Source organism: Ictidomys tridecemlineatus, chromosome 6 (genome assembly GCF_052094955.1).
Source record: "Ictidomys tridecemlineatus isolate mIctTri1 chromosome 6, mIctTri1.hap1, whole genome shotgun sequence".
Taxonomy (NCBI): Eukaryota; Metazoa; Chordata; class Mammalia; order Rodentia; family Sciuridae; genus Ictidomys; species Ictidomys tridecemlineatus.
The window spans coordinates 92629295-92650551 of NC_135482.1; the positions used below are offsets into that span (position 1 = coordinate 92629295).

The window sequence follows — 21257 nt, forward strand, 5'->3', positions numbered from 1 at the left end:
TAAGTAACTTGTCCAAGGTTGAATATTAAGGAAGCAGATGAGTCAGGAATTGAACAGAGGTATCTTTCTCAGGAGTCCATGTTCTCCTCACTAACTGATTTGCTTAGAGACACTACAGTCCATAGGTCCACTGTGTTATTACATTGCACGGTAGCACATTTGGAATGCTGTAGTTCAATCATAAATAAGTATGAAATTATGTGGGAACATGTTTACATTGAAATAGTAAGAGATAAAACAGCCAAACTATATACTGTACCATTTTCAGTTCAGGAGTGTGAGCGTGCATGTGTGTGTGTGTGTGTGTGTGTGTGTATGTATACAATCAAAATTTAAATTTCTCCATGTGAGGGGTTGTAGATGATTTTTGTTTTTTCTTTTATGCTTTTTTAAACATTCTGAACTTTGTTAATGAGACAGAACTGCTATGATTGTCAGAAAATATACTAAAAAATACTTAGGTTGCTGGAAAAAAAAAATCAATACCAAAATTTCCAAGAACAGGATTTATCCCTCTCAACAGATAGTGAATTGGGAAGTATAAGTGGCAAATATCCACAAGAAAAACCACTGTCTGCAGGAGTTAGGAATAGATGAAGGAAGGATATTCAACACCTGAAAGCATTGACCGCATGTCTGAGCTAGATTAGCTTTACACACTGAATTCTACCTTTGATTTTTGCCAGCTAGACACAGGCAGTTTTCTGACCATCATTAGGATTCACTGTAGATTGAAATAGAGTTAATTGAAGACCTGATGTTTTTAGAAGAAAAAACAGGAAAAGCTATGGACCCCAAAATCTACAATCTCTGGATTGGGGTGTTTCAGTGTACCGAAGAAAAGCTGTGAAAAGAGCCTTCTTTGTGACAATAACCCAAAAGGCATCCCAGGCAGGGTCTATCAGCAGCAGCAGATGAGCCTGAAAGAGGCCCACCTTGTATGGCTGGGCCCAGCCACCCTGCACATGCCAATCTTGTTATTCACAATGGGAGCCTGGGACTCAAGATAATGCTATTTGGCCCCACATTCAGTACAAAGAATGCCTTTTCCTGCTCTTCTGGGAAATTTGAGGCAGAACTGCAGAACCTGACCCTTAACACGTCTTTGGCATTCCCCTGAATACCGAATAGATTAGGGATTATTATTTTTTTTTTTTAATGAAACTAACTTGAGTTCTCTGGAAACCCTTATTTGGCACACACATCTGGCTGTTTCATAGAAATTTCAACTTTGCAAAAAACGCTGGAATTGATTTCTCGTCACAGGAAAGCTGTTAGTTGTTGTTGATCAACAGAAGTCTTAGCACAGACAGGAGCAGAGAAGTTTCCTGTTGAGACTTATTCAAAGAAAACCCCAAAGGAGAACTCAGAGAACTCATTTGGGGATGAAGCTGCCAGTGCAAAAGGGTACTATTTACACACATCTACTAATCAACAGATGCAAGAGGATTTTTCTCCGGACTCCTGTGGCTCCTGGGATGGGGATCTGGCTCCAAGGAGTGCAGCTGCCACTCCTGCTGCTGCTCTGTGGTCTGCAGACACACACCGGGAGTGCTGAGGTATGGAGCTATTGAGGAGGTGACCTCTCTAAGGTCAGTGTTCCAATAGGACATTCACCTGGAGGCAAACTCTAAATGACCTAAACCTTGGGCACTTGGGATCTAATTTCATACAGACATTTTTAGCAAATGATGATAGTGAAGACTATTGAAAATAATTGTTAAAAAATAAAAATTCCTTATAGTTGATAAGTTGGGCATTATGGAAGCTAGTAGTATCATGGAGTTATTTCTTAATTCTCCACCATAATTAAAATACTGCTTCCATAGGACAAATAATGCAAAACCAACCAAATCTTTATGGGTTTAAACTGTATCCTACAGACCAACTTATTTATAAGTGTTCTAACTTGAAGATCTATATGTTGAAAATAACCTCATGTTAAAAGATGACAGAGTACATATTTGAAATCTACTTTTGAAATTTATCAGATCTGACAGAACATGATACTATTGGTTTGGCTTGGCTTGGCTTGGCTTGGCTCGGCTTGGCTTAAATAAATTCTGTAAATTTATTTGGAAATCTGCTCTAAAGAGTTATTGGTTAAAATCATTTAACCAGTCTGAAAATTGTGTTCTAGTTTATACAACTAGAACATAAATCACATAGCAAAGGTACCAAATGATGTTTTTGAGTTCCAGTCCCAACAGCCTTGACATCAGATAGAGTCTTCCAACAAGTAGTATTTATTAGAAAAGCATCATGGCTTTGCAAAGAAAGAAGCATCTATTTACATTTTGATAATTCATACAGGACCCTAAATTATAAACTAATGATATTTAATGAACCTCCATTCAAATCTCTAACTTCAGTTTGCACACACTAGATATCAATAAGTTCAATTGGCTACCCATTAAAAAAGAAAGCCTTTTCCCACTCCTGGAGTGGGAAATAGGAGAGACAAACTACTTCACTGTCAACATTAGGAAGAATAACTGGGAACACACAGCTGGGCTCTGCTCCCTTCCTCCTATTGAGAATGAGTTAGTCTGATAACAAAGGGCATGAGTTCTGACCTCATCAACAACAAGAATCTTACCTGGGAGGCCTCGGTCCACTCACTACTGCCTGTAACTGAGTGGGCAAGCCTGAATCCTTCTTGAATTTACTCTTCAGAAGAAGCCCACTTGCCATCACACCTACAGGTGTGTGTTTCCACATGGACTTATTCAGTGAAAAGAAAGATAATTTGACCTTGATTATTTTTACCTCATTTTATTTTATTTTATTTCAGAATCCGGGTAATAACAGGGTTGTTATTACTGGACTGTCCCATAAAGAAATCAACATCACTCATCACTTAAGACTTTTATTCAATAAAATTCAAAGATTTAATATAGGTTTAGGCATTCATACTGTTATGAATGCCTAAACCTATAGATGTTCCTTATAACATGCATTAAAGAATACAAAGGGTGAGGAGAGGAGAGGAAACAGAAAGTATAATGAAACGATAAGGTTGAATAATTTTTCTTCCAAGTATTCAGCATGCAAAAACACTATCGTTTCAGTTCTACAAAAAAGGTTTATTTCCTCCCAGCGAATTTTTTCACCTTTCAATAATATTTATGAAACTAAATTCAATTGTTGGCACAGATCCCTGGTATAGAAATGATGTAGGGATCATTACACTGGATGCAGTATAATGATATTGAATAAAATTTATTTCAGCAAATATTGGTTTTGAGAAGATTTGGCTTTATAAAGTATAGTAAACCTGATTTGAATAATTAAAATCAAGTTTTGTTTTTTTTTTACATTTATAGGTTGCAGCTGAAATTGCCTTTGATTTGGCACCAGATTCCTTTGATGATCAGTACCAAGGCTGTAGCGAACAGGTCTTGAAGGAGCTAAGTCAAGGAGATTATTTCAGAAAGGAACTAGATGCCCATAAGAATTACTCCAAGGTGTGGCACAAAGCCCACTTAACCTGGCTGAACCAAGCAAAAGATCTCCCCAAGGACATGACAACAACACATGCTGTGGCTCTCCTGGTTTACACAACGAATAACAATATGCGCTCTGACTTTTCTAATGCCATGGCCACTGCTGCCAGGTCTCCTCAGCAGTACAGACATTCATTCCATTTCAAATACCTACACTACTACCTGACCTCAGCAATCCAGCTGCTGAGGAAAGAGATCCTTGAGAAGAATGGTACCTTGTGTTATGAGGTGCATCATAGCATGAAGGAGGTCAACTTCAAAGCCCCCGTAGGTGCCACCCTTCGATTTGGCCAATTCATTTTCACCCCCTTCCTGAAAGAAGAGACACAGAAGTTTGGGAATCAAACGCTGTTTACCATATTTACCTGCATGGGTGTACCTGTACAAGACTTCTCCCTCAAGAAGGAAGTCCTAATCCCTCCGTATGAATTTTTTGAAGTGGTAAATACCAGCTACCATCCAAAAGGAAATTGGTTGCAATTGCGGTCTGCTGGAAACCTGAGCACATATAACTGCCAGCTGCTTAAAGGTAATCTTGTTTGAAATTGAACCCACTCTTGTTAGAATCCTAGAACACTTTTTTAAGATAAAAGTTATCTTAAACGTAAGCTTGATGGGGAGCTCAAAACATGGAAATTGGTCTTCAGTAATGGTGGAACTGACTGATTAGAGAAAGGCTGCTTTGTAGCTGGTACCCCCAACCCTGACCTCCCCACCTCTTTTCTCTTCAACTACCTCTAAAAAAAAAAGAAAAGAAAAATTCATGCAATACCACTACATTAAGTACCTCAGGGACATATTCCAAGAGCCCCAGTGGATTCCTGAAAACCAAAGATAGTACCAAAGCTTCTCTACTATGCTCTTCTCTATATAACATACCAATGATAAAATTCAACTTATAAATTAGGCACAGTAAGAGATTAACAACAATAACTAATAAGAGAGAATAGGAAGATCATAATAATATATAATAAAATTTGTGCACATATGCTTGTTCTCTCTCTCTGAGAGAGCTATTTCAAAATATCTTGTTGAACTGTACTCACCCTTCTTGTGATGATGCTAGATGATACAGTGCCTATGTGATAAGATGAAGTGAGGTAAATGATGTGGTCACCCATTAGTCACTAATTACTGTGGAAATGCTGGACAGAGGGATGATTCACATCCTATCAGGATTAGAGTAAGATAGTACAAGGTTTCACCACACTCTTCAGAAGGGAACACAATTCAAAACTTAAAAAATTTTATCTCTGGAATTTTCCACATAAAATTTTCTAACCATGGTTGACTGAGAAAAAAAAAATCACATAAAGCAAAACACACACACACACACACACACACACACATAAGGGGAAATTACTTAAATATGTGGAAAATTCTTGACAGTAAAACTTGACTGGGAAAGTTAGCATATAAATTATAGCATTTTTATCTTCTCAAGTTTTTGTGTTTTTATTTGTTTTGGTTTTGTCATGGTCATTATAAGGATAAGATGTTCTAAATCTAGGGCAGGAAGTAAAATTTACTCACTGATACTCCCTATACAACATTCTCTATTGTGAGCGGAGACCCTGACAAAACAGAATGGATAAAGCAACATAATCAGCCTGAGAGGATTTTTAGTTTGAGAAAATGAAACATGAACAAAATTATACACTTGGAAATACTACGTGATGCACAAGATGTTGAGCAAAGGATTGTGGCTGTTCCACACCAGGAGGTCTCTGGGGAAACTGAGGAAGGTTTCTCAACAGAGGACCACATGGGACTCACAGTGGAAATGGTGGTTTTTAATGAAAGAAAAGAAATATCATTTCAAGTAGAGAACAGCATATGCCAAATCCCAGGGATTTCAGACAGCCCAGTGTCTTTAGGGAATTTCTGAAATTCCAGGTGGCTAGGGTGTAGGATGTGTAGGATAGAGGAGGCAGGCAGGAAAAAGGGAAAGGGGGTTTACTAGGCAGGAGAGTTCTGACTGGGCCTGATTGTACAGGGCCTTGTAATCAATGCCACAGACTCTTAAAACATCACGCTTTAGGTAATAAGAAGTCACTAGAAGTTAAAGAAGTGGAACATCAATAGATCAATATTTCAGGAAGATCTGTGATGATATTATAAAAAATGACCCAAAGCAAGAGAAATTAGAACTATTACAATATAAAAAAAAATAGTTAAGTGTTAGAGTCTGTAAACAAGTCAGGATGGCGCCTGGCATTTTGCCAGAGGGAGTGGTTTGTGAAGTAACACCAGCGAGCCATTAAGTGTGGAGATTCCTTATTAGTTGACTGCTGTATCTAGTTTATGCTAATTAAGATAAGCTGTGTGTAATGTGTATATACCCCTCCTGTCCTACAATAAAGGGCTCCCACTCCTGCTATATCAATGTACACAAGTTGCTCGTCAACCCCCGGTTATTTTGCTGCAGCCAGACTGAGGCAGTTAAGTTCTTGTAGAAAAATGTGGCTGAATTCATTCACACTCATAATTAATGGCAACCCAACTGCAGAATCTGCCTTTGAAATATTCTCTCAAATCTCTCTCAACTCCATCATTATTGTTACTGTTTATAATTTCAGCTCAGCATTTCTCAACAACTTAAGGCCATAGTGTTGCAAAGTCTTTAGAAAGGCATCCACACCGAGGTCTAGAGCCTGCTCACTCTGGCTTATCTCTATCTATAAACACAGACCAGGGAGAGACAAACTGCCAATACTTTTATCTCCTCTCTTCTCTCCTTGGCAGCATCAGCAATACCAATGAAATGAGTATCTACCCCACAAACCCAAGAGACTAGGGCTTGTAGAGGATGAAAACTTACAGGAGAATGTGAAGAAAACAGTGAGACCTTGATAATAAATGAGAACATTCATGATAATAAATGAGAACATTCATAGTCAGTTTTGATGATTCCTTGGAACTGTACCATGTAGAAAACCACTACATTTTTTTCTTATTGTGAATTTGGTACATATAATTTTTCTACTAGGATAATGAGCACAGCAATATATTCATTTGAAAAAAATCATAGAATATTGATGTGGGCAGTGGGAAACTGAGGGAGAGGGGATATATAACAGAAATTATAACTCTTGTACTACCATTGTATACATATCAAAGAAAAATATTTCAGAACCACTACCTCAACACCCACCCCAAAAATAATGATCTTTGTTTTTCTGTGGTGAAACTACCCATGGGATAGCCATATATATTACTAGATTATTTCTTGAGTAGATATTTGAAATCAAAAAAACTCACTTTAGGGAATCAGAAATCTTATATTATTCCACAAACTCTGTATGGGCAGGATATTAACTACATAGATATTTAAGAGCTAGGCATGGAATCCAGGCAGTTTGATCCCAAATCCACCATGTCTGAATATACCACTATACTACTTAATAACTCTGTATTTTTCTCAAGGTGCTTAAACTTTAAGTTTTTTTCATCTACATAATGAGCATTATCATAGAACTTTTGTGAAAACAAAATAAAATAAAACGCTAAACTATTTAAAATGCATTTCCTAGCACATAATGAATAGTAAATTAGTGTTAGCTATTAACTTTATTCCTCCAGCACAGAGAGGTTATCAGCCTATTTTTATTGAATAAATGAATAAATAATGATGAATGAATGAATTGTTCTCTTTCATGTCTCTGAGCAAACTGGGTCTTATGTGAAATGGCCATATAACTCAATTGATTAAAAACAATTCCAATATTTGAAGACATAAAGAAGAAAAATATCAGAGAGTGAGGAACTTATAGTCAGTGTGAATGATCTGTAATGTGATCATTTAGAAAGTAAGCAACCATAAATAAATTTTCCTAGAAATTCATTAGTTAGAAACTTGTACAATCTTGGGAAGAGAACTTGTAAATGGCAGAATAAAAGTATCCCTGGCACCAGGGCATGGTGGCTCATGTCTAGAATCCCAGTAACTCAGGAGATTGAGACAGTAGGAGCTTAAGTTCAAGGCCAGCCTAGACAATTTAGCAAGACCTTGTCAAAGAAAAGGAAAGAAAAGAAAAGAAAAGAAAAGAAAGGAAAGAGAGAGAAGGAAAGAGAGGGAAGGGAGGGAGGAAGGAAGAAGGAGGAAAGAAAGAAAGAAAGAAAGAAAGAAAGAAAGAAAGAAAGAAAGAAAGAAAGAAAGAAAGAAAGAAAGAAAGAAAGAAAGAAAGAAAGAGAAAGAAAAAAAGAAAAAGAAAGAAAGAAAGAAAGAGAGAAAGAAAGAAAAGAAAGGGCTTGGGGTGTAGTTCAGTGGTAGAATGGCTCTGGCTTCAATCCCTGTACCAAGAAAAAGAAAAAGAAAAAATTTACTACAAGCATATAAACTGAGTAGGGAAGAGACAGAACAGAGGCATCGCATAATCAGTCAAGAGCTGAGACTGCCGTGTCTTCCCAGCCACTACAGCTGTATCGCTCTAGGATAGAATGAAAGAGGGAGAGGAAAAAGCCCCCATGACAGTGAGGAATTGGCTGCTTTGAACCTTGACTTAGACAGAAGGTTGTAGAAAAATCTTTGCCCATCACTTTTGCCATCTTACCTACCCAAGCCTCCTTTGCCATTGGCTGGTTTTTAGCATAATCACTTTACTTGGGGACAAAAAGACTGTATAGTTTTTAATTAATCACAATAATATCCACTTATCTCTATGGATCAAAAAAAAAAAAGAAAAAGAAAGATTTTCAATTGTCCCTGCTGCGTTTTTTCTCAACCAGTCATCTCAGGACCATCTGAAACGGTCCTTAAGTCATTTCTGTTATTTGATAATATTCTACTTACCCCACCTTCCTGGAGCAGTATTGATTGATCCATACATGAACCCAGCAGGAGGGAGGTGACAGGTGACGTTTCTTCCTGATCTGAGGGTCCTTCCCTGGGAGAGAGTAAAGTCAGTGGACTCCACCTGGACCTGATGGTCTAGATTGCTGCTGTTGACCCCTTCACTTCTCCCACTAACTCCAGCCTCCAGAATTCACAGATGCTGTTCTGAAGCACTGGAGTCTAACTCCTCAGGACAATTCTCTCAGGAGGCTGTTTCTCATTCTTTCAGGTTTATGTTTTGGTCATTCTGTTTTGTTTTCACCAGCAAAATCCATAAACTACTGTATGTTCTGTTTTGGTTTAGATATGAGGTGTCCCCCCAGAAGCTCAAATGTGAGACAATGTAAGAATGTTGAAGTGAAATGATTGGGTTATGAGAGCCTTAACCTAATCTGTGGATTAATCCAATGATATGGATTAACTGGGTGGTAACATAGACCTGTAGGGCATGGCTGAAGGAGATGAGACAGTGCGAGTTCGCATTTGGAGTTTAACTCTCTCTCTCTGCTTCCTTGTTGCTACTTTTCTGAGCTGCTTTCCTCTACCACACCCTTCCACCATGATGTTCTGTTGCATCTTGGGCCTAGAGCTGTGGAGTCAGCCAACCATGAACTGAACCTCTGAAACCATGAGTCAAAATAAGCTTCTCCTTCTCTATGTTGTTCTTGTCAGGTATTTTGGTCACAGTGATAGAAGGCTGACTAAAACATGTCCCCCAAAGCCCTAATAAGCCAGTGGATTATGTTTCCTCTCTTGTTCCCCCTTAATTAGAAAGACATAATACTTGAAAGCCAGCATGAAGATGTTCAAAATTAACCAGCCAGGATACTGTATGTAACTCTCCCAGTGGAGAGAGAAGTATGCTAAAGAGCATAGCTTCCCTGTCCTTGAATTTATGTCAGACTTGGTCTTGTGCACTTGTAATTCGAGTTCGAAGAGTTCCCAGGAATCTGCTGTCTTCACAGAGTCATGGGGTCAAATAGATGGCATAATACATTCAAGGGAGCAAATGTGCCAAAGGAAAATTGTTTTAGTCATTCTAAACTAACAGCTTTGCCCTGTAATTCTTTCATCACCCTTCAAAGGACCTATACTGGTTACCATAGAAACATGGTTTAGTGCTTATGGGGAGACTCAAAATATGCTAACAGAATGATAATTAGTTATTTGCCCTTAAATACTGCTTCTTTCAGCAACATAATCTGTGCCAAAAATCCGTAGACATACAAATACATGCTCTGTTCTGTATCATTGGATTCACAAAGGAGGGATTTATTTGTTAAAATGGTTCACATAATCAAAATTCTTAACATGTTTTGAAACAAATATAGCCAATTGTTTGTAGTTTTACATGTAAATGTTGCCAGTTACTAGCAATGATAACATGGGCAAGTGGCTTGGGTCTCTCTATGCCTCTGGTTTTTTACATGTAAAATAAGAATTTTTGAAATCAACCTATAAAATGAGGAGAAAACGAATTAATATATGTAAAAGTTCTAAGAATAGCATCTGATGGTCAATGTTTTAGCTACTGTTAATTTTTTTTATTATTTATTTGGTTAACGTACTATTGTTTTCTTGTCTTCTTTTACTCTGGGCTTCAGTTATCTTTCTTTTGTGGCATCACACTGACCTTGAAGTAGACTGTCTCAGATGAATGGATGCAAAAACAAGCAATGAATGAATCTGGAGACCACATGGCATTATAAAAAGTAGATAGATAGGAGCCAGAAAGATCTGGGTATATGTTAGTAGCTTTGTGGTATTATGTAAATGACTTGACCCCTGAACCGGTTTCTTCATTTATAAACTAGAAGCTGTGCTTGCTTTGTGGGAACATTGTGACTGTACTTGGTGCCCGCCCATCCTCTCAAACACAACTGAGAAACTGCAGAAAGTATTTTGCACATAGAAGTGGGATAATGGCTCAAAGCACCAATGTCTGCTTCAGGGAGATTGGCAGTTGAGAATAGAAATAAAAGAGACAGAAGGAATAAATTTTACTACTTTTTGAGCATCCACTTTTTGCTAGATGGTATTCTGAAAGATTTGCACTCATTACTCTGCATTTTGACATAGAAAGGCAATAGATAACATGTGCCTCAAACACCAGATTAATTCGATACACTCTACATGTCGATTTTACCTTTTTACACTTTTAGAGTTCAAATATTTACTTCTGAAGCATCTGACATAATTCAGATTCAGAGTTCATAAAATCAAAGTTATGATTACCATGCGTTTCCCTCGGATTCTATACCCCAAAGTAGAAGGGACCGAAATTAGATTATCATACACCAATAAAATGATACTTTCACAGCAATTTAGCTTACAAAACACTTTCACACATAATATCTGTTTAATTCTCACAACCACCTGTAAGTTGAGCTATTAACCCCACTCTCCAGATGTGAATACTGACGTTCAGAAAGGTTCAAGTGGCTTGTGTAAAATTATCCATGTAATTTATAAATGGCAAATGTAAGACCCTTTTCCATGTTTTCTCACAAGAATTCCAAGACAATTTTCTCTATAGATTTGTTTCAAGAGATTCATTTGTCCTTCTAAAATCTTTCTTAAATTTTATTGAGAAACTGTTAGTATCAAGTCTATGGACTTTGTTTACATGATTACTCAGTTCATACACACATAAATACACATTTTTATATGACAACAGTTATCCTTTTTGTATGCAGTGTAATGATAGTGCTTTCTATTCTAACCTATTTTATTACACTATTAAACATTAATCATTGTGACCTCCTAAAATGATATCATAATTTATTCATAGATCACAACTGACAATTTGAAAAATATTGTAACAGGGTAATGAGGGCAAAAAAAGCTTTGACTAGTAGTCTAGTAAAAAAAAATGAAAGATAAATAAAAAAGTGAAAATAATGTGCACTATCCTCAAATAAAAAATTTTTAGATTGTCATTTATTTAATCAGATAGTTTACATGTATTCTTTCAAATATAGTATTCATGTAAAAAATAAGGTGAGATAAAATAGCCATAAGAGAGGTAGAGAAAAGTATCAAGAGAGTTAGGAAGAAAAATTTAACTTTAACCTGAGAGGAATATTTTTAAAAAGATAATTTAATATCCTAATTATTATAATATATAATTATAATAGTCGGTTACAATAGTCGGTTTTCCATTATTGTAACAAAATGTCAGTGAAAAACAATGTGTAAGGAAGAGAGGTTTATTCTGGCTGACGACAGTTTCAGAGGTTTCAATCTATGGTTAGTGGTTTTGAACCTGTGGCAAGTCAGCATGATGTGGTAGAGGAAAACCATTCACCTCATGGTCCTCAAGAAGTAAAAGAAAGAAGGAGGAAGGTGCTGGAGTCCCAGTATCCCCTTCAAAATCACACCACCCATGACCTAATTTCCTCACTAGGCCCCACTTACTAAAGGTCCCACCACCTCCCAGTAGCTCCACAGGATGGTGACCAGGCCTTTAACATGTGAGCCTTAGGGGAACACTTATCCAGCAGGATTAAAAGTTGGGTTTTGGGGGCTGGAGATATAGCCCAGTCTCATGTGAGACAGGCACAAGGCCCTGTGTTTAATCCCTAGCACCACAAAAACAAAAATAAAAAAGTTGGTTTTTGAACGATGAATATAATTAAAGAGGAATATCTGAATGTTTGTGTCTTATTTGAACATCATCATAAGAGCAGTTATAATTCATTCATTCAATCAGTATTTACTAAGCACTTACTATGTCCTAGGCACTATTCTAGGTCTAGGGAACAAAATAGGCAAAAATTCCTGCCCTTAGGGAATTTACATTCTAGTGTGATTATCCAGACAATAAACAAAATAAGTAAATATGTATTATATTAGTAAGTGGTCTGGTACAGAGAGAAACAAAGCACAGCAAGGGAACAGGCAATTCCCTTGCTGTGGGAGGGAGTCATAATATTCAACTGAGTCATTTGCAAAAGCTTCACAGAGAAGGTGACACACAAAGATTGAAATGAGAGACCTAGTCTATGAATATCTCAGGAAAGCAACATTTCAGGAGAGGAAACAGGAGGTCAAAGGTCCTGTTATAGCTTAGATATTAGGTGCCCCCCAAAAGCTCATGTGTGAGACAATGCAAGAAATTTTATAAGAGAAATGATTGGGTTGTGAGAGCCTTAACCCAGTCAAGGAAGCAATCCACTGACAGGGATCAACTGAGTGGTAACTGAGGCTATTATGATGTGGCTGGAGGAGGTGGGCACTGGGGGCATACCTTTGGGGTATATATTTGGTGAGCTGAGCTTAGGCTCTCTCTCTACTTCCTGAACACCATGCTCTCAGCTGCTTTCCTCCACCACAATCTTCTGCCAAGATGTTCTGCCTCACTGAATCCCTGTGGAAGGGAGTGAGCCTTCTATAAACTGAAACCTCTGAAACCATGAGCCCCCAAATAAACTTTTTTGCTGCTGTGACCAGGTCCTATGGTCACAGCAGCAAAAAAAAGCTGATTAAAACAGGCCCTAAGTCAGGAGCAATGACAAGAAAGCCAATGTATGAAAGTGAATGAGGGCAGGGCAAATAACCGAGAGTAAAGACAGAGGGATAACGTGGGTCCTTGATAGCAGCTGTTAAAACCTCACACAAGCCCTGCATGGTAGCTCATGCCTATAATCCCAGTGGCTCTTGAGTTCAAAGCCAGACTCAGCAAAAGTGAGACGCTAGCGACTCAGTGAGACCCTGTCTCTAAGTAAAATACAAGACAGGGCTGGGGTTATGGCTCAGTGGTCAAGTGCCCCTGAGTTCAATCTGCGATACCAACCCCCCCCCAAAAGAAAGACTTCACACAAATTTAAATCACAATTTAAAGCCACTAGACTGGATGAGCTCTCCATGGATGTGTACAAGTAAAGGAAAGAAGATGTCCAAGGACTGAACCTCAGCACACTACAAATTAAAAGTTCAAAATGAGAAGAAATAAGCAAAGAAACCTAAGAGGAATAGCAGCCAGTGAGAAAAGAGAAAATCAATAGAATCATTGTCTCATGAACGAAGTGAAGAGTAAGAATTGAGGAGGGAGTGGTTAACTATGATCAGTGTGGCTGACGGTCAGATACAATGAGGACTGAGAATCTATGCTCCAGGAAAGTCAACGGATGATCTCTTAAATCAGACTTTCTATCCCCAACTGGCTGGGCAACCTGAAGTCAACCTCTTTACCTCTTGACACCTGTTTTATCATCTGCAAAATAAATAGGTTGAATTCTCTTAGAAAAATCTAAGAGAATACTTTTTGAAAAATTAGCTAACTTCAAACATTTTTATTAGAAATTTTTATGTTAATGATTCAAAAAACTAATGAATCAAAGGAAATATGAGCTAGTTTGTTGCTGTTGATTTTAGAAAAAAAATCCCTGCTACCTAACCCATCTCTAATTTCCATTTTTTTTTTTTTTTTTACAGATTCCAGCAAGAAGTGCATCCCTGCTCCTATAGTTATTGCTTCTCTCTCCTTTTTGGCCAGTGTTATCATCTCTTCCAAAAGCAGAGTGTAAAGGAATCCTGAGGCTCTTTTTTAAATGTACATTATGTAAATGAAAACTTGTGCTGGTTTTTGCTAATAATGGGAAGTTGTTTACTGGAAAGGATGATACTCTGATGCTTCCGCTTAACCAGAGCATGTTCTTCTCTTGGCTAGTCCTGTTTTGCCTTCCCCATACCCATTTGCCTTTCCCATTCAGAGCACCCTGAAATCCCCTGGGGAATCACTCTGCCCACCTTTCATTTGATGCACAGTTGTTTCGGATCACTGCCTATCAGTTGGCCTATCACTCAGATCTTAGCCATTTCAGCATATTTCTTCTTCATGAAAACAGAAGTTTATGTTGGACTAGAAAATAGCAAAAACAAATACCAAATGTCTTCTTTGATATAATGAGAACAACTAAGAACAGAGCAGGGAGGAAGAGCAGGAAGAAAAGATCAACATTAAACAGATACATTAGGTGGGAGGAAAAGGGAAATTGCATGGAAATGAAGGGAGACCCTCATTGCTATACAAAATTACACATAAGAGGTTGTGAGGGGAACGGGAAAATAAACAAGGAGAGAAATGAATTATAGTAGATGGGGTAGAGAGAGAAGATGGGAGGGGAGGGGAGGGGGGATAGTAGAGGATAAGAAAGGTAGCAGAATACAACAGTTAATAATAAGGCATTATGTAAAAATGTGGATGTGTAACCGATGTGATTCTGCAATCTGTATTTGGGGTAAAATTGGGAGTTCATAACCAACTTGAATCTAATGTATGAAATATGATGTGTCAAGAGCTTTGTAATGTTTTGAACAACCAATAAAAAAGAAAAGAAAAGAAAAGAAAATAGCCCAGGGATAGCTTATGAGGTATATCAGGGTACTTTTTAGACACTTGTTTTGGGAGTAGGAGAAGGACCTCTTTTTTGAATGGAGTAAGTATGAGCTTAAAGATGCTAGAAGTTATCTTACCACCAAAGAGGAGACTCCCAACTCCCTGAGAAAGCAGCTAACACAATTAAGGAAGAGCTGAGAAATGAAAAGAAAGTGAGACCAAATGAAGAATGTATGACCCTCCAGATTCATCTGGGTCTGAAGCTGAGTACTGAAAGTTTTTTCTTCACATTAAATCCATAAGTAATATTTTGCTTACATAATTTGAATTACATAGTCTATCTCAAACCATTGAAAGAATTCTGATGAATACAGGTTCCCTTCCCTTTTTAAAAATGTAATGATCCTAAATAGGAACAAATCAAAGAAGACTGAGTTATGAAGCAAAGGACAAATTCATCATCAAATGGAAAAGCTTTGAGCCCCAGAGACCTAACCAAAGTGTGAATTTTCTTCAGAGGTTTTCATCAGAATTCAAAATCAAACTATTTTGGTCTCATATGGGAAGAAACACAGAATCCTGAGCAATAATAGAGAAAGGCAATGAAATATGTTAGTGAAATGTCATTCATTGCCAGTTAACAGGGTGGTAGATACAAGCTCCTAAAATACTTACCAAAAAAAAAAAAGTTAAAAGTTAAATTCATGTTAATTTAAGACTTCACATAAAAGTACATTTATTAGGAAAACATGAGGATATGTGTGGAGGTAAAAGAGAGAATATGAGAGAAGAAATCGATTCCCATGCAAGTACCAAAGATATATGTTTCATTATGTACAACTACAAGATGCAAAGTCTAAAGCTGGAAATGTTCGCCAAAACTTCCCTCAGGTAGTAGTCAGTTTAGATGGGGACATGGGTGATTGTTTCACCTGAGCTCCAAAGACCCTAGTGTTGGGTCAAATGGAGTAAAGTGAGGGCTAGCTGTTATGGTTTGAATATGAGGTGTCCCCTGGAAGTTCATGTGTGGGACAAGCCAGGACATTCAGAGGTGAGACAATTGGATTATGAGGGCTGGAACCTCATCAGTAGGCTAATCCATTTGATGGCTTAATAATTTGAACAGATTAAAGTTACCCTAAAGCATTTATCTCCATGAGAAATCACAGTTTTCTAAGTAAGATCATTCTCTTAAATCAGTGACTCTTGAAGTGGCAACTATGAAGTGGGAAAAAATTGTCACAGGTTATTACAGGACTTGTTTTTTCTATTTTCCCGGAAATGGTCATGGGCTTTGTTTTGTTTTGTTTTGGTGCATTTCACCCTTTCCTCTCCACTTACACTTCATTTGGTTAGGTCAGAGAAAAAATTAGGGCCAGGCATAACACTGAAACTAGTGAGTCTTCACTTTATTCTTCAAAACCCTATGGACTTTAGAAAAGTTAGAGGAACCCAAAACCAAAGTATTTGAGAGAAATGTTACATGAGAGCATTCAGTTTGAAAACAGTACAACTTCCCCCCAACAACCCCACAAGCTCGGAAGCAGACACAGACAGGAAGCCAGCAGAGTGGGCAGGATGATGGTAGGGCCCAGCGGTGGGGAAATGTCTGAGAAGCACTGTGAGTGACTGCCAGCCTCACAGGTGCCACCAGTACCTAAAAACTACCCATGTTTATTAAAGTGAGCACCACCCACCGATGCTGAGAGCCACAGCCAAAGGGGCCCCAGCAAATTTCCAGCTGCCAGCTGATTGGCTCCTCTGCAGTGATGCTCATTGGGCTGTTTCCCTGCCCTTTCAGACCACGGAGCTGCTCATTGGTGGACTCTTTTGGCTCTGCCCACATGACCCAGCCAATCGGCCTCAAGAGCAGGAGGGGGCGGGGGGGGGGGGGGGGGTGAGAGGCTTGTGGGAAGCCAGTGGTGGCAGTTGGGCCCTGAGGGAATTCCTGAAGAGCTCCTGTGGTGCGGAGTGTGTGTTCTAAAAATAAAGTTCATTTCTGCTTGATAAGTGGCTCGTGAATTGTGCCCAGCCAGACTGTGGCACACCTCTATTATCTAGTGGCTGCCATTCCAATTGGCATCTAAGGACTTCCCTTGAGTTATCACCAGTCATTCAGCCACTTCACTGAAAGGCTCTGCCCCAGGACTTTTTGAGTCTTTGTCCCATTCATGGTTCCCCTCTGCTCTCCTAACATTTTGGGAGGCACAATCCTAAAATCAAAAGGAAGGAAGGTGAAATCCTGGACACATATAGTACAGAACGAGTAGCAAAGTAAGAGACCCACCTCCACCTCTTATTTATATAAGGTGTGATGTTGCTGCTGCTGCTGCTGCTGTTGTTTTTGAAGGTGGGGTAATGAATGAGTTCAAGATTCTCCTCAAAATGAAACAATCATTAGTAGATAGCAAATGCAAATGAATAAGCTTTTAGCATTGCTACTCAGTGAAAATGCAGAGTATTGAAATTTTATCCTTTTTCCAGAGCCTCTATGCTCTGAAATGGTTAACATCTACTTCCAAAAAATATTATGAAGTCCTGTTTATTTGCAGATGGCAGAGGGATTCTTAATTTAAAATATAAGTGGTAACTACAATGGTGGGCTTGGTTTGGAGTTATCATTACCACTTGTTCTAAGCAAAGTTTCTATTATGTATCATGTGAAATAATAGCTCCAAGGGTGATCTTGAGAGTATACACTCACAATGCATGAGAGTCAAAGACTTCATTATTGGCAAATAGACTTTCCTAACTCCTGTTCTAAACAAGCACATCTCAGAAATCCTGCTCCTACAAGTGTAATGGTCTTTTCTTTGTGAAAGGTTAGAGTACCTCCATTTTCAACTTCTAGTATCTCCTAATCCTAAAACCTCAGTAGGAGACAGATGAGAACAAATTATCTGCTCTGATCTTATTCATATAAGAATTATCATTGTTCTTATTTAGTTCTGAATAAATCATATTTATTTAGTAACTTAGAATAGTCAAAACACTGAAAGTTGGCATGAGTGACAAAAATGAAGGCAAATTATATTCCCCCCAGGCCTGAACTAATGACAATATTTACGTTTACCTGAACTTCATAGTACAGTAACTGGAAATTGACTTGCCAAATGTGAAAATTAGTTTTGTTGTTTTAATTATGCTTCAAGATGAAATATCCTCAACTATGATTCTATGTTTTTTCAATAACACATACTCCTTAGTGAATGCCATTTCAAGTAGGCTTTCATTGACTATTCATTTTCATTTTCATGAAGCAAAACTACAGACGACTACTTTCTGCACTTATGGTCTAATGACCTTCATATGTCTGGTATCAAAGGGTCTTAGAAAGTACTATAAAAAATCATGGAATCTGAGTTTATTTTTCTGATGGAAATGAATGCAACTTTTATTGCACCCCTACTTGTCATTCACTTTCTTAAGCATAGAAATATCAGTCTCCAGGGTCTTTATGGATTTTTGGAGAACCTGTATGGTTGGTTCCATAGCCTTGATGATTTGTTCCAACTGATCGGCTGCTGACTCCATGGGATTGCTGGCATTCTCGGTTTTTAGTGCATCCTGCAACTTCTTCAGGGCATCTGTTGAGATGGATTTGCAACGATCTGGACTCAGGTTTTTCTCAGATGTGGGAGCATCTGATTTCCCTTTGATGTCTCCTTTACAGAAATCACTTAATTGAAGACTCATGATGGGGAATGCCATCAAGTGTGAAAAAAAAGATTCCAAATTCTCAAGGATGTTACTATGGCTCAGCACAGAGACAATGGTTGGTGTCTGGATATTTTTAAACAGTTCTTTAGCTGAACGTTCCAACTCCAGGTTGATACATTTCTCTGCCATAGAACACATAGTTGTTGCAACCTTCGAATACATAGGTTCCTTTTGCATTTTGTTGTACTTTTCTTCTACTACAGATTGCATCTCCTTAAAACTTTTAAGCATTTCTTCAAAGAAATTCTTAATTGTACTATCTTCTTTCACAACCATCAAGGAGATCTGAGTATTCATATTGTGGTTAAGAAACTCAGTAAATGTATTTGTGAGGGAAACAAGATCTTGTACATGAAGGAAGAACATTTCAGAAGCTTGAATTAGTCTGTTATTTTCTGAGTTTGAAGACATTTTTCCAACAAAGAAGTTTCAGCACTGCAAATAAAGCAGAATCCAAAGGAAAGTCAAAGTGGATTTAGCTACCATAAAGACACTGAGCATATAAATATAAACATTAACTCATGTCAGGGACAGGAAAGTTACACAAACTTTAAAACAATAATGATTCTGCACTTAAGTAGAAATAATAAAAAAAAATAATTAAAAGTAGAATAGGAGTGTGTCACTGAATTTATACCACATATATATCAAATATTATGTTCTGGATCTTGAACCTATGGATATGCTGACATGTGGAATAACATTACTCTCCAAAATCTTACCCTCAAAAACTATTCAGTGTCTAGGAGAATGTTGGATACAGCATTAAAAGTTAAAAATTAAAAAGAGGCTCTCATCTTAGTTAAGATAGCATAGACACACTTCATCTAATCTTTCCTGCTCATTACACCTACCAATTATGAATATCAAACAAGAAGTAAATACCAGAAAATTTGAAAGATAGATAAAGCAGGTAGAAAGTGGATAAAGCATATAGAAAGTACAGCATTTGAAGAACAACACAATGATGAATTTCTCTGTTTGTTTTGGTTTGGGGTGACTTTGGTTTTGTTTGTTTTGATTTTTGTGTTCTGCTTTTCCTACAAACCTGAATAAATTTATATCTCTTAAAAGATTTGCATCTGCAGTTAAACACCTCCCAAAAAAGAAAACTCAGGTCCAGATGGTTTCACTGGTGAATTCAAGCAAAAATTTATAAGAGAATTATTAAGGGGCTGGAGACACATCCCTCAGAGGTACAGTGCCTGCCTGGCATGCATGATGAGTCTTGGGGTTTAATTCTCAGCACTGATTTTAAAGAAGAGAAAAGAAAAGGAATTAATAACAATTCTATATAATATATTCCAAAAATAGAAAAAAATCTTAACTCATTTTAGCAAGAAAACTACAATGTATCTATCCCTTAAGAACATAAACACAAAAATCCTCAATAAAATATTAGCTAATCCAATGCAATATGTAGAAAGACCAACACATCACAACCAATTTGATATTTATACCCAAAATGAAAGCCTAGTTTAACATTCAAAAAATCAGACTGATAAATAGAAGGCTTTTTTTAAAATTCAACATCCATTAATGATTTTAAAAATCTCTCAGCAAACTACAAATATAAAATATATTTCTCCACCATAGAGGGCTCTTATTAAAAAAAAAAATACTATAGCTGAGCTGGGGATATAGTGGTAAAACATTTGCCTAGCATGTGCAAGGTACTGGGTTTAATCCCCAGCACCATTTTTTTTTTAATGTCAAAAGATATAACTAACAGAAAAAAGACTAAATGCTTCTTCTCTAAGATCAGGAACTTGACCAGGATGCCCACTTTCTGGACGTCTTACAGCAAATGAAATAAGAAATGTTGTCCTAGTCAGGTTGTTTTTTGGGGGTTTGTTGTTGTTGTTATTTTGCTGCTGTGACTAAAAGACCTCATTAGAACAATTTTAGGGGAGGAAAAGTTTATTTTGAGGCTCATGGTTTCAGAGGTCTCAATCAATAGAAGTCAGGCTCCACTCCTCAGGGCTCAAGGTGAGGCACAACATCATGGTGGAAAACTGTGGAGGGAAGACACTCACATGAAGATCAGAGAGCAGAAAGAGTGACTCCACTTGCCTGACACAAATATATATCCCAAAGGCAGGCCCCGGATTACCTACCTCTCCCAGCCACATCCTACCTGCCTTTAGTTACCACTCAACTAATCCTGTCAGGGAATTAATTCACTGTTGGGTCAAGGCCCTCACAACCCAATCATTTCTCCTCTAAATCTTCTTGTATTGTCTCACACATGAGCTTTTGGGGGACACCTCACATCCAAACCATACAATTATCTACATTTTTAAAAATCCCAAGAAATCTATACGGAAGCTCTTAGAGGTGTAATTAAGTTTAGCAGTTACAAGGTCAACATACAAATATAAGTTGCATTTCTGTTCACTAGGGGTGAACAATTGGAGCTCAATAACTTGTTGTAACTATGATTTTCAATATGCTGTTCATGAAATACTCAGAGAATATATCCTTAGATACAAATCCGAGAAAATATATATGCACAATCTATATACTAAAATTCAAAATAACCTAAAATTCTGAAGAAAAACATCAAAGAAAACCCAAATAAATGGAAGTGAACTAAAGGACTCTGTATACATAAAACATCAATTCAAGTCCTATCCATGGATTGGAAGGCTCTATATAGTTAAGATTATCACTTTTTCCCAAATTGATCCATGCAATCACAGACAGAATACCATCAAATTCTCCAGAGATACAGAAAAGGGAATTCTAAAATATATGTAAAAATGTAAAGAAACAAGAGTAGACAATTCTTTAAAGAAGAACCAATTTTGAGGACTCACACTATCTGATATTGAGATATGATATAAAACTTCAGTAA

The 21257-nt window shown here is 37.5% G+C and overlaps 2 protein-coding genes across 2 annotated transcripts; one reads left to right on the forward strand and one right to left on the reverse strand.

The window, feature by feature from the left end:
- Positions 1-1204: 1204 nt before the first annotated feature.
- On the forward strand, positions 1205-14426 carry Art4 (ADP-ribosyltransferase 4 (inactive) (Dombrock blood group)). Its single transcript, XM_005331917.5, has 3 exons — positions 1205-1559; positions 3327-4035; positions 13777-14426. The coding sequence occupies exons 1-3, from the start codon at positions 1386-1388 to the stop codon at positions 13866-13868; spliced, it is 975 nt and encodes a 324-aa protein (XP_005331974.2). The 5' UTR covers positions 1205-1385; the 3' UTR covers positions 13869-14426.
- A 3194-nt stretch (positions 14427-17620) lies between these two features.
- C6H12orf60 (chromosome 6 C12orf60 homolog) lies at positions 17621-18991 on the reverse strand. The gene has a single exon (XM_040280962.2). The coding sequence runs from the start codon at positions 18809-18811 to the stop codon at positions 18086-18088; it is 726 nt and encodes a 241-aa protein (XP_040136896.1). The 5' UTR covers positions 18812-18991; the 3' UTR covers positions 17621-18085.
- Between the last annotated feature and the right edge of the window lie 2266 nt (positions 18992-21257).

What these genes read in the sequence shown, in the direction of transcription:
- Art4 (XM_005331917.5), top strand. Translation starts at nt 1,386, where the DNA reads ATGAAGCTGCCAGTGCAAAAGGGTACTATTTACACACATCTACTAATC. An exon ending in CACACACCGGGAGTGCTGAG is followed by an intron (nt 1,560 to 3,326) that starts GTATGGAGCTAT and finishes TTACATTTATAG; the next exon opens with GTTGCAGCTGAAATTGCCTT. An exon ending in TAACTGCCAGCTGCTTAAAG is followed by an intron (nt 4,036 to 13,776) that starts GTAATCTTGTTT and finishes TTTTTTTTACAG; the next exon opens with ATTCCAGCAAGAAGTGCATC.
- C6H12orf60 (XM_040280962.2), bottom strand. Translation starts at nt 18,811, where the DNA reads ATGTCTTCAAACTCAGAAAATAACAGACTAATTCAAGCTTCTGAAATG.